This window comes from Montipora capricornis, chromosome 8 (genome assembly GCF_036669925.1).
Source record: "Montipora capricornis isolate CH-2021 chromosome 8, ASM3666992v2, whole genome shotgun sequence".
Taxonomy (NCBI): domain Eukaryota; kingdom Metazoa; phylum Cnidaria; class Anthozoa; order Scleractinia; family Acroporidae; genus Montipora; species Montipora capricornis.
Window position 1 is genome coordinate 18,022,858 of NC_090890.1, and position 17,003 is coordinate 18,039,860.

At 38.6% G+C, this 17,003-nt stretch overlaps 2 protein-coding genes across 4 annotated transcripts in view; one reads left to right on the forward strand and one right to left on the reverse strand.

The window, feature by feature from the left end:
* The window catches only part of LOC138014441 (clusterin-associated protein 1 homolog), a 29,243-nt gene extending 13,131 nt beyond the window's left edge, over positions 1-16,112 (reverse strand). Inside the window, exons 1-3 of the mRNA XM_068861516.1 lie at positions 15,980-16,112; positions 15,743-15,854; positions 129-213 (exon numbers count right to left, since the gene is read on the reverse strand). Of these exons, the coding sequence (XP_068717617.1) occupies positions 129-213; positions 15,743-15,854; positions 15,980-16,052 (270 nt within the window). The 5' untranslated portion in view covers positions 16,053-16,112. The remainder of the gene's footprint in view (positions 1-128; positions 214-15,742; positions 15,855-15,979) is intronic.
* LOC138014439 (testis-expressed protein 47-like) overlaps positions 16,075-17,003 on the forward strand; it is an 83,507-nt gene continuing 82,578 nt past the window's right edge. For all 3 annotated transcript variants that reach the window (XM_068861508.1, XM_068861509.1, XM_068861510.1), the window contains exon 1: positions 16,075-16,269. In XM_068861508.1, coding sequence (XP_068717609.1) covers positions 16,090-16,269 — 180 coding nt within the window. In that variant the 5' untranslated portion in view covers positions 16,075-16,089. The remainder of the gene's footprint in view (positions 16,270-17,003) is intronic.

A 17,003-nucleotide genomic window follows, 5' to 3' on the forward strand; every position in this document is an offset into this window, starting at 1 on the left:
TTACCTATTGGACTTTTCATGCCAACTGGGAGTTGATAATTTAGTGAATTCATAATATTTAAGCATGTAGACGATCTGGACAAGAAGAAACATACATGTACATTAATTTAAATTATGGAAACACATACCATAAACTGAGCTAATGATTTAATGAACAAAACTCTATCTTGCTCGGTATCGACATCTGATGGTAACTCAACATTTGGATCATACCTTTAAGGACAGAAAATTAATATTGTAACATGAAAAGAATTAGCCTATAAATTATTTTTGAAAAAGACAACATTTACCGTAATATTACTTATGGTGGCACCAAACATCCTCCTACACCTTTAATTATTTCCTTGATTTTAACTTTGTCTACTGCTAGACCATTTTAATGTTCAAAGGTTAAAAAGCCCCACTTGGCCAGTTAATTAATTAATTGATTAATTAAGAAGTTTCCGATTGCTGTCTGGTGGAGACAAGTTGCTCCTTGCTCCTCATCTACTGATAAGAAAATGATGGACGTCTTTAATAACAATGAAAACAAGAGCATGGATTAGTGAAAAATAATTGTTCATTTCCAATAGCCTCAATAGTGCCAAAAAGTAATTAAAATAATACTACTACTACTACTACTACTACTAATAATAATAATAATAATAATAATAACAATAATAATAATGATAATGATAATGATAATGATAATGATAATAATGATAATAATAATAATAATAATAATAATAATAATAATACAGAACACGGCTGATCTAGGGGAGACAACCCCAATAAAAAACTCACCATGTTGGTGGTATCCTCGTATACTAATGATGACAGGTAAAACAATAAATTTAGAGAACGGCGTAAATGATACCCAGGCATATGACATGGGTGTCTCGCCCGGCACGCCGATGGAGCAGCCAGAACTGGGTCATCATCAAGCTACTGCTCGCAGAGGATGGGGATATAGAATTAACAAGTTAGTCATGGAGTGTCATTATAGAAATACATGTATACCATCTAGAAGAGGCTACCGCAAGCGCATAGTCCTGAGTGTTGGGTAGCAAAACGGAGAATGTCGAGGGCTATATGAAGATCAATGTGGCCACGCATGGTGCACCATGTGTGGTGCTGAAGACAGTCTTGCTAGGATTGGTAAGAATCCTAAGAAGACACCTGGAGTGCTGAGACTGCTTGTTGCGGTCAGACTGGTACTCACCAGTGATTGTACGCTGTGGATGTACACTGTGGATGAAAACACCTAATAATAATTATAATAATAATAATATCGTTGTTCGAAGGCATATGATATGGTGCCCCATTTATGGATCCTGAAATGTCTGGAGATGGTTGGGGCTGCGAAGAATATGATCTCTGTAATCAGCAACAGCATGGTGAACTGGAAGACAGTATTGCCATCAGGAGGAATGGCTCTTGGGCAGGTGGACATTAGGAGAGGAATTTTTCAAGGTCACTCCTTGTCACCACTTACTGTTTATAGTGATCGTGTTACCCTTGACCCTAGTACTACGAGAAATGAGAGCTGGATACAAACTGGCAAAGGACATGAAGCCCATTAACAATCTACTATTCATGGATGATCTGAAGCTGTACGGAGCTAGCAAAGATCAACTAGACTCACTTGTTCAAGTAGTAAAGATCTTCTCGCAAGACATTAAGATGTCTTTTGGGCTAGACAAGTGTGCTGTCCTGGAAATGAGAAGGGGAAGACAAGTTGGCAGTAGCACAATAGAACTACCCAACGACCAGCACATCGGGGAAATAGAGGAGGAAGGCTTCAAATACCTTGGCATCTTACAGTTGGAACAGACTCTCAACACCAAGAGTTAAGGCAAGATAACATCGGAGTATATCAGAAGAGTCAAGAAGTTGTGTAGATCAAAACTCAATTGAGGAAATTTGATTGATGGCATCAATACCTGAGCTGTAGGTGTAGTACGCTACAGTGCGGGGATTGTGGACTGGACAATGGAGGAGGTAGCCAACATGGATAGAAGAACTAGAAAGATCTTGGCAATGAATGGCTGTCTGCACACCAGGAGTAATGTTGCAAGGCTGTACCTGCCGAGAAAGGAAGGGGGAAGAGGACTGATTGGCATCAAGGAGAGTGTAAGAAGGTAGAGCAAATCCCTTCATGGCTACCTAAGAGAGATGCTTTAAGCTGCGTTGAAAGAGAAAGTGATTGTTGAAGAAGAGAGTCTGCAGGACTATGAGAGCAGGAGGAAAGACAAGAAAGTTAAAAACTGGAACTGGAAGGAGAAAGCCCTACATGGTGCATTTGTCCAACAAATATCAGATGAAGCTAGAGAGGGGTCTTGGAGATGGCCCAGAAATGGATTCTTAAAAAAGGAGACAGAAGGTTTGATTCTTGCTGCTAAGGAACAAGGTTTAAGAACAAACTCGATCAAGTACAGCATAGATAAGACCTCAGAGACACCACTGTGTAGATTGTGTGGCGATGCCACTGGAACAGTATGACACATTGTCAGTGGATGCAAGAAGCTTGCCCAGAGAGTATAGGAAGCGCCACCACAAGGTGGCCCTGCGGGTACACTAGGAGATGTGCAGGAAGTATGGGATAGGGTGTAGTGACAAGTGGTATGACCATCAACCCTTGCCAACTGCAGAAAATGGGGAAGTGAGGATTAACTGGGGCATGACTATCTACACAGACAAAGTGCTGAAACATAATCGGCCAGATATTACTCTTGTGTATAAAGACACACAGAAATATAGAACTTATTGACATAGCTGTGCCAGTGGACAAGAACATCACCAGAACTGAAGAGAAGGTTGAAAAGTACCAGGAACTAGCATTTGAAATCAGAAGGATTCATGGAGCGTCGAAAGTCACAATAATACCTATCGTGATTGGTGCTCTTGGAAGCATATCAAAAGGTGCAAAGACCAGGTTTGGCAAGCTACACTGTAGATGTACCTGACTTCCTTGGAAGTGTACAATTATCGGCCATCCTTGGAACTGCTCACCTGTTATGGAAAGTGTTGTGTCTCTAAGCTTCTGGGAGTGGCTGAGACACAATAAACATTATCCAGTGGAACAACTGCAGAGATTCAATAATAATAATAATAATAATAATAACAACAACAACAACAACAACAACAACAACAATAATAATAATAATAATTAAAGGAGAAAGTGGCATGAAAAGCGTAGAAGACACCCACAAGTTGACAACAATCAATTTGGCTAATTACCTTAACAACAGCAATGACAAGAGAATCAAGTATGCAAGAACACTTGAGATGAATAGAATCACTGTCTCAAGGAAGAAGGTCAATATTTAAACAAGCAACCAAATACGCAGCAGAATACAACATTATCTGTAACTTTGATGATACAGGAACTACAATATCTGCCAGTAAAGACCCAACAGCTGCTATCGAGATCAAGAGGATTACAACACCCTAGCCTACAGCGATAAAAGAGCTACTGAGATCAAAGATCACAGAAAAGTACACCAAAGAAGCAGAAGAACAGAAATGGCTTGGAGCTTACACCAACAAACAACGCCAAGACTTAAACAACTGTCTCCCACAGCCAACCAAATCCTGAAGAAATGGAAAAATATACCTCATATTGTCTACAGCGTAGACAAGACCATACGACAACAACTACTACCAACAAAGACATATCAGCAAAGTAAAGCACAGATGACCATCACAGACACCAATCGTAGAATGTGCCACACTGCTACAGAATCAACAACACATGTGCTTAGTGCCTACTCAAAGATTGCCCAGACACTCTACACAGCCAGGTGCGACAGGATGCTAAGGCCGATATACCACTGCTTACTGCATACAGTACCGTCTGGAAGTATTGACCCCTCGGGACAAGGCAATACCTCGTCTTTGCCACGGGTAGTGGTTGCACGCCATCGAGGTATGCAAATTTTTTTCCCTTGGTAAAACCGAGGTGCGATTTGCCGCGGTAAATCTGCCGCGAGAGAAAAGACGAGAAAATACTTCCTTACTGTAAAGATACAAAGATACTGTTATTACCTACAGTGTAAGCGACAGCTGTGTTATACAACCAACAAAACACTCGTAGTTATCCAGGCTGTAATACTGTATGTGTGCGTGAGAAATTTCTTTGGTTTCGAAAAAGGTTCAATTGTGTCTGTTTTCATCCAAGGCTGACCTTATTTTATTTGGAAACTTGAAATTCAAACTTGTGCGATCATCTTCCTTTTAATTATCTCGCCATTTTGGTGAAAAGCAAGTATTCCATCCACATATTATTGTTAAACTTGTCAAATTTCAATTTTAATTGATACATTCTTGCGAGGCATCGGAGCCTCTGTCGGTACTATTTTAAGACCAAACGTGCTGACGAAAATATTTAAGAATGGTTTTTTTTTTCATCACTTTCATCAGCAATAAATTGTTATGTGTAATAGGCAGCATGTTGACTGTGCATGGAAAACAAATTTAGGAATAGACTGTGATTAGTGGAGAAATGAAGTCTCTTAATTATCTGAACCCTCATCGTTTGCATACAAATTATAAAGACGCAAAACCGGCAAGCAAAACAAACTTGGGAAATTTTGAAATTTCGCTAAAGAACGACATAATTCTTAACTTGACATAGTCTGATGTTCAAACCATCTTTGCTCCTGTGCTCACGTTACGCTTTCACAAGTAACTCCTTTGGCAGCTGGCTGTCACTCGTGATGAATTTGCATAAGCCATGCCGATGTGCACCAATGATCAAATGCTTACGATGGCCCACAACTTTCACATCAAAACCAGATGCTCACAGCAAATTCTAATCAGTCGCAACAAATTCAAATCACTCACAACATTGTTTTTTTCTGAGTCAAATTAACCCATTCACACCTAAAAAACTCGGCAGGCGTTGGACTGAGCAAAATTTATTAAGTTTCACTTTTAGGGGTCAATGGGTTAAGTTACTAGCTTTTTCTTCTACCTCAATGAATGAGAACCATGTATTGTTTGCACTGTAAGTCCACCGTTGCTGAAGGTTCCAAGGTAAGTTTTCCCTTGCCATTTTGATACCACATTTCCTTAAAGGTCAATTTCAAATGGCTAGGGAAAATTTACCTTGTCCACGGCTGGAGCAGTAATTGGAACCTTCAGCAATGGTAGACTTACAGTGGAAACAAAACATGGTTTTCGTTTGTTGAGGCAGAAGAAAAAAAAGCTAGTAACTTAACCCAAGAATAATATTTACATAAGTCTTACTTTGAACAACAAATGGTTGGTCATGCAAGGCTTTGTATATATTGTCGAAACCCTCTCCGGCTGCAGGATATTGAGATAATAAATGTATGTTCCATGCGCTGAGCTGCAAAAAACAAGCGGACATTATTCTCCCATAAACTGAAATGAATAACAACTTTAAAATGTGATGACAGCGAAGTCGACGCATGCGGGACAAGCATCCACGAAATCGACTTGTCGAACTTTCGAATGAACAGTCCACAAGAAGTCTTCAAAATAATCACTGCAATTAAAATATCTCGCAAAGAAGGTTTCAAATATGGTTGGAATGTGGCTACGGATATTCTCTTCGCATGTAAAAGGAAAATAAAGGTAACCAAGGTCCATGCCTAGTGGCTATAATCCTCTTTGCTGTTCCCAATTTTCAACCGAAACTTGTTCAGTTTCTGTTCCTCGGTGGGAATTCAACATTATAATCTGGCTTATCGAAACACAAAGTCAACAGAAACCTTTTACAACTCTACCATGGAATTTTAATTACCGAGGGTTTACCTTGGTTCACTTTCTTGCGGGAACTTTGGAGCCTAGCCGTAGATTTCCCTCGGCAGAAAATTGGTCCACCATGGGAATACCGAGGGAAATGATGTGGTAAGGGAGTCAATACTTCCAGGCGGTCCTGTAAGTACAATTTCCAGGAAAGTGATCATGGAAAGCCATGGTACCAACAGAGCCTACCGCACGCAGTGCTTGAAAATGAGAAGGCAAAGATATATTGTAATGTGCCCTTTATCCTTGAGAAGCCACCAGAAAATGGAGCTAATAAACCTGACATGATTGTACATGATAAAGAAACCAACATCTGTAATCTATTTGAAGGCACAGTCTGCCAAGTAGACAAAATTGCGGAGCGATTCAAAGAAAGACAAACAAAATACATAGAGCTGCGTGCAGGCATTAAAAGAGAGTACAAAAGTACAAGCGTACATCAAATCAATATTGTTTTTGACTTTCTTGGAGGACACCATGAACAACTGAGAAATGACTTAAGAGCAATTACGAACACTGACAAGGAACTGAGTTACCTCATCGAATGCTGCCAGAAATGGATTTTGCGCCAGAATGTAAATATAATTAAGAAGTTCTACGAATTTGTTTAAGCGGAAAAAGAAATGTAAATTGATGTAATTAACTAGAGCTAAGATTTAAAATCTGCTGGTTGATGTAATAATGATATGCACAAAAGTAAATAGAATCTGACTTTTAATTATAATAATATAAATAATGCACCTATCAATGTTAAACCCCAGGGTGGGGGGGGGGGGGGGGGTCCAGTACCTACGGGAAATTGACTCAAAGAGCCTTCCCCTGGGTAGGGATTTTGACACGTATGCATTGCCCCATCGTTGGGAATTTGACAAGTCCGCCATCTTGGAACACAGAGAGAACCTGGAGATGAGTTATCCCCAACCTTGGTTTTGATGAGACTTCTCCGGTTTTCCCGATTTTTCTGGATACCATGGGTGAAAGAAAGGTAAGCAAATCCGTCTTCAGGGGCGGATTCATACTGGTTTCCACTGTTTTACAGAAGTCTATCAGAAACATGAAAAAGCGGACTTTAAAGAGTTAAAATCGAAAAAATTCCTGGGGCAGCATGCCCCCGCATCCCCTAGGAACTTTTTCGTTGTTTTGGAGACCAGTCATTATTTTATCCTAGATCCACCCCTGGTCTAGTCTTTTTGTAAATAAGGACCATCACTTCTATCAGTCCTTGCTGGAGTGTTCACAAGTACGAGAATGCTTCTTTCCACTTTTTTTCGTGATTGCTTTTTGTATATGTTGCAGTTAATTTTTGTTTTCAATTAATTTTTATTTTCAACGACGTAGTTAGTTTTTTTTTTTAACTAGGTGATTTTATTTTCAACTAGTTAGTTTTTTTCTAACTAGGTGATTTTATTTTTAACTAGGAAATATTTTTTTAACTAGGATTTTTTTTTAACTAGGTAAATTTTTCAAAAACTGGGTAAACCTCTTTCTCTCTGGTGCTATTAAAAGCCAACAAATTTTAGTGATTAGGGTCAAATGCTCAGCTGAGTGATTAGGGTTACTGAACACTTATTTTGAATGATTAGCTTTCATGTAAGGTTAGGGACACTGCCCGCATTTTAGGAAATAGGGTTACGGTAAGCTTTCAATTTAGTGATTATGGTTATGCACTGTCTTATTTGAAACAGTTAGCATTCCAGGAGGTGTATGACAACTGCAGACTGTCTACAAATATTGCTGATATTAAACAGTATTTAAGTCTAAGCACCCATTTGATTAGCGCTGATAAGCAGTATTTAAGTCAAAGCAACCATTTTAAAATAGTTAGCTTTCAATAACTGAGTTAGGATTATCTGAAGCCAGTGTGTAAGTGTGAGATGCTGCATTCCATGCAAGGGATTGGCATGTATTATAGTGATTGAAGTAATCAGTTATCTGAAGTGTGTAGTCTGAAACAACCGTTGTCTTGGTCATTGGGTTAAGAATATTGGTCCCTGGTTATTGGAAGTAAAGCATTCTTTCACTTGTAGGATAAAGGGGTTAGATTGTAAAGAAGCTGTGGTGCTGTGTCGGTGGGAAAGCGAAGTAAAGGAAAGGGTTTATCAAGCGAGTTGATATGGTAAATTGACCACTGTGAAGAAATTTGAATGCTGGCATTTTGATTGTTAGCCCTTCCTCAGAGCTAAACCCTTTTTTGTCTTTCATATAGTAGGACTACTTTTGGAAATGAAAAAACAGTGAAATTTTTTTATGATTCCTTTGGAAATATAACTTTGGAAATATTTCTCTCTCAGATTTTCAATTAACAAGAGCTGTGTACTACCGGATAGTAACTACATTACAATAATGTTACAATGGTGTTCTTATTTGGTATGGTTACAATATGAATAAACTTCACTTTATCTTGAAAGGAAATTTGTTTACTCATTTTGCAAAATGGCCTGTTTACATGCTGCACAGATCTAATCTAGTGGAAGAAATAAGTGATTTGAGTTTTCCAAACTTGGTCACTACTCGAGCAGAATGTTTTTTCGATATCAGTTACTTTTCCTAAAAGCAACTACTGTTGGGGTACAATGGTGACCTTTTACCATTCAGTCGATCTCTATCAAAGATAGGAATGTTGGAGCTGCCATTGGTTGGTGGGCACTTTCTAAGCAGGGAAAAAGCACATTTCAACACTTGTGTTAACTAACAACTTGCTGGCTGATTTCTGCGTAATTTCTTGAAGTCACTTTTTCACACTTGTGTCCTGTGTGAGAAATTCAACTGTGTACATGTACTTGGGACAAGATTTGAAACAGTTCCCATTTTGGAGCTACTTTCTTGATGTTTGCCGTTGCTGTAAGCCCATTTCTTTTGAGTTATCATCTGATGTTCCCAGTTTGTTGATTGTTTCTGCTCAGATCGATCTTTGTTTCCTGAAAGGCTGAGTTTCTTCTTTGTTTTTCTTTCAAGAAATGTTTGGCCTTCCTGTAAAAATCATCTTTTGAATAACAATTTATTTGCGAATCTTTTCAATTCCTGTATTTCTCCATAGAAATCAATTTCATTTACGCTATTGCATTAGTGTGACTCCTCCATGGATTGTATCAGTGCTACAAGATTTACAACATGTGCATGGCTCTGGTGGTCAAATGTGAATAAATCAAAGTTTGGACCGAGAGTGGCCTGGGATGAATAATAAAATATTTAATTATAAATTATGATGAGAGGTTTGCTTGAGTTGCTTGTGTGGTCAAGTGGATAAGAGAGTGGACAGCAGGGGTAGGGGTTCAATTTCGAGTTCAGGTGAGTAAAAAGAAAAGTCTTGACAAGTATGAATTGTCTGTGAGAAGTGCTGTAGAGGGGGTGGGCATAAGGGATATTCAAGGGGAGAGGTAACTGGAAGGTAAGGGGGGGATAGATCTGTGAAGAAAGGGTGGGGTAGGTTAGGGAAAATGGGGGAAGATGAGGGACGGGTAGGACAACTAGAATGGAGAAGAGGAGAGTTTCGTTATTTTTTCATACCCCCTAAAAAACCAAGCCCCTGTTTTTTAACTTAACACAACTAAAAAAGGAAAATCCTTTTTTTAGACAGTTGATTAAAAAATACCTACATGTAGTTAACAAAACATACCTAGTTAAAAAAAAAATTACCTAGTTAAAAAAAACTAGACCCTCCGTGAGAGTACACTGGGTTGCCTGTGGTACATACACTGTTCCAGACAATTGTTTTTCAAGTTGGGGGGTCATTAAGACCATTTAAGGAGGCTCGAAAGGGTTTTCAGCTGAGCCCGCGTGCGTAAGCCACACACGCAATTCTTAGGCTGCTTGCTCATGATTTAAATGGGTCACCAGAAATAAACAAATACCACTAATTTCGCTTACCTTTCTCCAATTCCTATATACATGGCATATAAATAGACATCTCCTATTCACGAAAACTACGAAAATTCTACTTAAACGGTTTAATAGTTACTTAAATCTGTTTGTGTAGACCTGTAGCTCCACTCGCGCGCGGACTCGAATGATCGGGTGACGCATGTGTAAATGCTGATCTTGTAACCCCCTAATTTTTCCTGATTTTGCAACTTTACTCGTTTATATCTCTGCTTCTGGACGGTTTCATTTTTTGCATGTTAGCTTAGATTAATTTAAACCGTTTGTCTTTCAAATTTAAAAGAATTCTGTAGGTGAAAAAAAAAAGTAGAGGCACATTTCAAAAAAACTTATTTTTCTGAAAAACTGACCTACAGATTTTGTTGAATTTTAAATATTTTGGAGAGTATTTGTAACATTATCTGGTAACGATGAATGGGAAAATTTCACCGTCCCGTTTCTTCAAAAAGGACCACACATGTTGATTTTAAGGCTCAAAGAAATGCCTAATATCATTGCCATGGTAACATTATTTTGGAAGAAAACATAATGTGAGAAATCTACGATAGGTACTTAATACCCTGGCCAAATTTCGTCTTGATATGATTGCCCTAACTGTATCTAAGGACAGAATATGTTTATTTGTTTGAAAAAAGGAGAAACTATTTCGAGCCTCCTTAAGGGGTCACCCAGAAGTCATACCAGCAGAGGCCCTTTGATTCACCAGTCCTCACACGTTCGTACGACGAAACAGATCCTTTTCTGGGGCTAAAAACCTGGCTACCGGCCTATTAATTAATCATTTGTCAGAAAGAAGAAATTCCTGTCCTCTTTAGAAAAAATAAACATGCATTGCTTACGTGTGGTAGTGACGTAACACAGCGATTTATTCCATACAAAATGTCAACTGAGCTGTGTGTTGTCTTCCAGGAGATTCAAGTGCACGATATTGTTTTGTTATTGTCTATCATTATAGTGCCATGGTAGAAGTCTTGGGTAAATAGCCTGAGAAGATGTGGTTACTAGCAAAGTACTGAACCCAGAAAGATTGAAGAAAATAAATGGGAAGTGAGAAACATTGGCTTCTGGGCTGTCATGTTGATAATTTTCAAGCTCCCTCACAACTTCTTTCACCACAAGTTTAAGCGTGGCCTCTGAGCAGCTTTGTAATACTAAAATTTACTAAAGTTAACCCTGTCCAGCGGGGTTAGTATCTGGATGGTTGACCACACCCCTTCGTAAAACGGAGGCATTGGCCAGAAAATACTATTAACGCTAACAAATACGAACTCAGCAAGGTACAGATTTTGTTAGCTTGCTTTACGCAAAAACAAATATTGATGCAAAAGTAAATTGATACACAGTTTTTAGAAAGAGCAGAAGGAAGTTTCCAGGACGGTCGCTCGAGAATAACATATTTACGACATGAAAACAACATTAATTTTGAACCGTGAATATAGAATAATTATAAAAAGTTACGATCAGTGACAAACATTTTGGAAGATTTTTTCTATGTTCAATTTTATTATAATTGTACTTTTGGTTGCACAAATAAATCCCAAAATCGAAAATGACCGCAGGAATTCAGCGGGCATCGTGTTACCAAACAGTGAAGCATCTGTGTCAAATGATGGCAAGATACCAGGTTTTCGTAAGTTTATTTTTCTGTCCAGTGTTCAAAGTTTGACAATAAATGAGCGAATTCAAAACAAAGATCACAATCGCCCAAACTCTGAGAGAGGTTTGTTTCTGCAAAGTCAAAAATTTACTCTCCAAGACGAGGTTATTTATCACCAGGTAATTCCATCATTTTGGAAATAGCAGCTACTTTATTATTCACTGCCGTCACAATTTTTTGCTGATTTGGGGGCTCATTTTGTTGAAACTCAAGCAAGCTTCCAACAGACCTGTTTATAATGTATTTTTGTGAAACCTTTCCTGCTTACAGAACAATACTAAAAATATCCTCCCGTATCACGTTTCAACCTTAAGCTCGAAAATTCAATACACAACATGATATTATAATTCACAAAGGCAGAAAATATCACAGAATCCTTTTCCAGCAAAACATTTTATTGAAACAAACAACATAAGATGCACTAAAACGCTATTCGCGTTGCAATGACTTTCGACGCCATTGCTGGTTAATGAGAATAACAAACTCATGAGGCAGAATGTATATTTATATTTAATTAAGTTAGCACAACAGAAAAATGCTAACCCCATTTTGACACGAAAATGCTTTACTCTTGCCATAAAAACCATCCAGTTAAGCTCGCATATTATAAAACATGATGAATTCATAAAGGCCACCTTTTCCAGCGAACAATTTTTTGAAACAAACAACATACATGTATTTGCTCTAAGAGGCAAAAACCTCTTCCTATTTCATTGCGTGCGTGAAGACAAGAAACTCAATCGTGTCAAATTACCATGTACTTCAGGTTCAAACACTTTCCTGAAGAACCTTTTACTTGAATAACAAGAAAATGCTTAACTCTTGCAATAAAAACTATCCAGTTAAGCTTGCATATCATAAAACATGATGAATTCATAAAAGCCACCTTTTCCAGCGAATAATTTTTTAAAACAAACAACATATTATTTTGCTATTAGAGGCAAAACCCCTTCCTATTTCATTACGTGTGTGAGGAGAAAAAACTCAATCGTGTCAAATATGTGCAATTATTAATGCCAATATTACAACAAACTAAAATTTCAGGATCAAACCGTTTCCATGAAGAACCTTTTCCTTGAATAAAGAAGCACAAAATAGACGACAAGCTTTCTTTCAAATAATTCTTGGCTGTCAGATTTCAAATTTTTTTTTAACCTGAAGACTGTGCAGAGTTGATCACAGATCCACTTAAGGTGTTCGATTCGTTCTCTGTCTTTGTTGAACCCATAAGTAACTTGTTACCAGAGAATTTTCCATTTGGTTTCAGTGTTCCAAATACATGTACAGTACCGCTTGAAACTATTTGTGCATTTGCCACGGTTCTGACTAGGTGAAACCGCAGGTTCAATCCCCAGTTTGACCGAGGTAAAACCTTGTCTACGGTAACCGAAAGCCGAGGTTTTACCTAGATTTTTTCCGGTTGATTTACGCTGCGGTTAAGAGAGGATGCAGTATGCTTTTATTTGGAGCAGATGCTATCAAAGAAATCTGCATATTTTTGCGGATCAATCGCAGCGATAATTAGTGTGCGTATTTGCCGTATTTACAATCTGTGAAGTTTGGCACATTCGATTATAATAAAGTCGCTTTCATAAAGTGTTGATCGTTTTTCTTTTTCCAGCAAACGACAAGATTTCTAAAAGTTGTTCGAAATCTGTTTAATACAGATGTTATAAAGATCGGCAGAAATTCTATCAAGAAATTTACACGTGTTTGGGAAAACTCGTCTTAACGGCGACCCTGCTCGTCTAGCGGCCGGCCTTGAAAGATATGCGAAAGTCATTTCGATCTTATTGACCAAAAGATGGAAAAAAACGATTAACTTTACAAGTAATTGTCAGCCGTTCAAGAAACGTGGCTCTCCATTTGTTACAAACTTGTTAAGCAGTTCGAATCGAACAACATATTTCATGAGCTATTGCTCTCGTTTGCGTGACGAAAGCATGCAGCTTAATAGTTAATTTACGTTTTAACTCGCCAAATTGTCAGAGGCTTCATTGAAATTGTCTATCGTGTGATCGTTGAAGCATTAATTTAAGTTAATCTTAACAATTCAGAGGAATGAATATTTCTGAACTTCAAGCTCAACTGCTGAATTACCTGCCACTTAATATTTTGCATCAGAAATGATCGTAATTAACGCGCGACAAGGAGTGGTCAGGAGTTGCTTAAGAAACTTCGGGAATACAGTTACGGTTCTTCGCTGGTGTATAAATCTTTAAGTCATTACATGTTGTAGTAAGGTTTAGTTCAAAGTTAGAGCTTTTCAACAACTATCCCGTAAACATTTCTATTTGGACTGGACGCAAAATTTGAAGCGCTTTTCATTCTAAATATACACATTTCCTGTCGGACTGCACTGGCGGCGACTTAAGTTTAATATGCATAATCCACACAGTTTTTTAAAAGAAAATTTAATGTCCTTTCACCCTTTTCGAAGAACTGTTCATCATGATAGCGAAAAACTTACAAGTTATTAAACATAAAGATGTAAGAATTAGGCATCATGAAACGTTATCAACATTCTCTGTTCTCAGCTGTCACGGCAAAATGAGATGAACATATTTAAACAGTGCGTTGCGTTGCGTCGGTGCTGTGAAAAACAGTTTGGATATTCATTCTTTACCTTGGGGAGCTAGGTGTGATAATATTAAACAATGCTTTGCAAAGTACCAGTGTTTTCTTGCGGCACATTACCGCAATTAAGTCGGCCGCAGCATTCGGTTGCTTTCGTCTTTGCCTCGGTTGCGGTTTTCGTCCAACCTAGGTGATTTCATGGTAAACACTATCAGCAAAGACGAGGTATTAGCGCATGCAAATGCACTAATAGTTTCGAGCGGTACTGTAATAGCACACTTGGTAAAATCTTAGAAATGCAGCTCACTTTGATTTCGGCTTGACGGGCGACAGATTGTTGTCGAAGTCCATTACTCGTCGCTTTTAAGATTCCACCGCCTGTCTTGTTCAGTATCCAAATGACTTGCCATTATTGAGCTTCATAAGGGTATATTTTGTTCAAAGATCCACTAAAACGCCATTCGCGTTACATGACTTTTGACGCCATTGCCGGTTAAGTTTATTATTCTACTGTGTCCACCAGAGAAATCTATGCATTTCCACTACCCTCTCTATCCTAAGAAAATAGGAGCAGAAGGCTCTATGCACAAAGACACCACTTAGCAGGGGAGTGACAGGCAAGACTTTTACCGCCACGGAAAAAAAAAAAAAGAAAATAAATAAAACAAACACATGAAACGCAGATCCCGACTGGGTTTGCCATACTGGCAACCCAGTAAAAATGAACTGAAATGAAAAATTAACTGCAACATATACTTCTACATATCATGAATTTTCCACTCTATAATTGTGCATGCTTGATTGATGTTGTTTGCTAAATGTTAGGTTCTTGTCCAGTGCCGTGAGAAAGGTTTCCTGTTACACGACAAATTTCCATCAGCTGTTAAAAGGGAATTTGAAATAGACAGTCAAGAAAATTGGTGTTCCAAGAATGTAAATCTAATGAAAAAAGTTACGCCAGGGCAGGAATGTGATGATCCGCAGATGCCCGGGGGTGGGGGAATTTGACAGTCTGTAGGTGCCCAGGCAACCCATCCTCTACCTCTGAAATGCCTATTATCGACAATTCCTAACTTTCTCTAAATTGACTATTATCGTCAATTTAGGACGCTTAGCGCTTGATAAGGATTATGGGAAATGGATATCTATTTTTAAAATCCGAACCCCAATGCCTAAACTCGCTGGACTTGAACCTGGGAATGTTCGATTAATAACCCTTTCACTTAACCACTAGACTACTGTATCGCTAACTGTCAAAACACTTTTTTAAAAGATATTGATATATTCTTTCTTCCGCATGTTGCTGTAAATGTGTCTTATCACCAGCTAAGAAACAAGTTTAAAAAGGAGAAAATGTCGGTTACCAAACCTTAAGAGAAAGCTAACCATTTTAAAATCAAGGTACTAGACTTGACCACTATTCAGCAATGATTTTGTGTGTACTAATAATATTAGATTTGATAAATAATCAGAGCAATTGTCAGCCAGTTGATCTTTAGTTGTTAAGTGGATAAAAACAGTTCCTTCACATTGGGTTCAAATCCCTTCCAGTGATGCCATTTTTCTTTTTTTCTTTTCATCTGCTACCACAAGTCCTGGGACAGAGTCATCCAAAAATGACGATAACAGACATTCCAGGGAAAATCACGAATTGTCGATAATAGTCATTTCAGAGGTAGAGGATATGTTGGCCCAGGGGTGGGAAATTTCCATCTTCCATGAAAATGACAAATTCCCCTGGGTCTGCCCCTCCTCGACCTGGGGCTTAACATTGATAGGTGCATAATAATAACAATAATAATAAACTAGAAGCCAAGTGAACTTTACAGTGCTGACATAGAGGTAGTTGACCTCGCAGAAATGATATTGCTATACCTTCTGACAAGCCACATCAACACTTCGGCAACCAACGGAAAATTAGGGGAACGAAAGTTCTCCATGGATATCAGTCTTGGGTAACCAAGAGCTCTCATCATTTCTGTAAAATCTATGCAAATATCAACAAAATACTAAGTCAGTTCTCGCTCCACTGGTTGGAAGAATAGTAAAATATTTGATTTGTATTTCCAAAGCAATTCAATTATCGTCCAAACTTGGAATTTGGTCACTTACTTCTCAAATCTCTGTATGACATGTTTTCTTCGTCTCCTCGTCTCCAAGGCAAGCTCGTGAGAACACTGCGCATACGCAAATAAAACCGCTGATCATTGTCCTGATTATTTATGCCAAACGATGCCAAACGATGCCAAACAAATGCCAAACCTTTTACCATGGAAACAGACGAGAAAGTCGACGAGAAAATCATGGCGGCGAGTCCGGGTGCAGAAGAAGATTCAGTGTTTGATACTGGTCGATTGTCTTTATTTGACCTTATTATAGAAAGAACTCGCGCCCAAAATAAGGTAGGAGACTAAAGAGTGTAAGTTTCAGCTGCTCATGAATGGGCTTCCGTTCTCAATATTAAGGGTAAGCGGTTATACATTGTCATAATTCAACTTACATGTCGCAAAATTTCAGGAAGGCTGAATCCAACGCGGGCGCGGGTAGTAATCGAAAACGAAGACCTAAGCACGAAGCACCCAAAAGATCGAAAACGAAGCACCCTAAGTCAAAATAAAAATAGCTTCCTTCCTGTGTGGTTATTTTCCAGATCCGACGCGATTTGAGCCATTTCTCAATTTCGTGGTTGTCAACGATTATAATAAAATCCCTAGGCTGGAGACTAAATTCTCAGGTGCCACCAGTTTGAGTCAAATATTCCTGGATAAAATATTCCCACGGTCACAATTTCACATCAGAATCAATTAACAAAGATTGAACTTTCATCTCAACCCACCATCAACGCAATAGCAGTCCTGCGAGCAACGTCAGGTGGTGAATATTGCAACAAACAGCGTGCGAAGGCGGTGCTTTAGCACCATAGTGGCCACGGCTTCGACAGTTGATAACAAACTGACCCTTACCGGGGTGGTAGACCGTAGTTTGTCAACCGCAAAATCTCTTCATTCCCCTGGATCTACTGGCATGACTGCATTGACTCCGTCATCCAATCACAGTCACGCCTCCTTGTTGACAAAGTTCAAACACATTCGTGAAGACGGAAAGCATTGAAAGACGAGAATGAAAGCCATAGTAA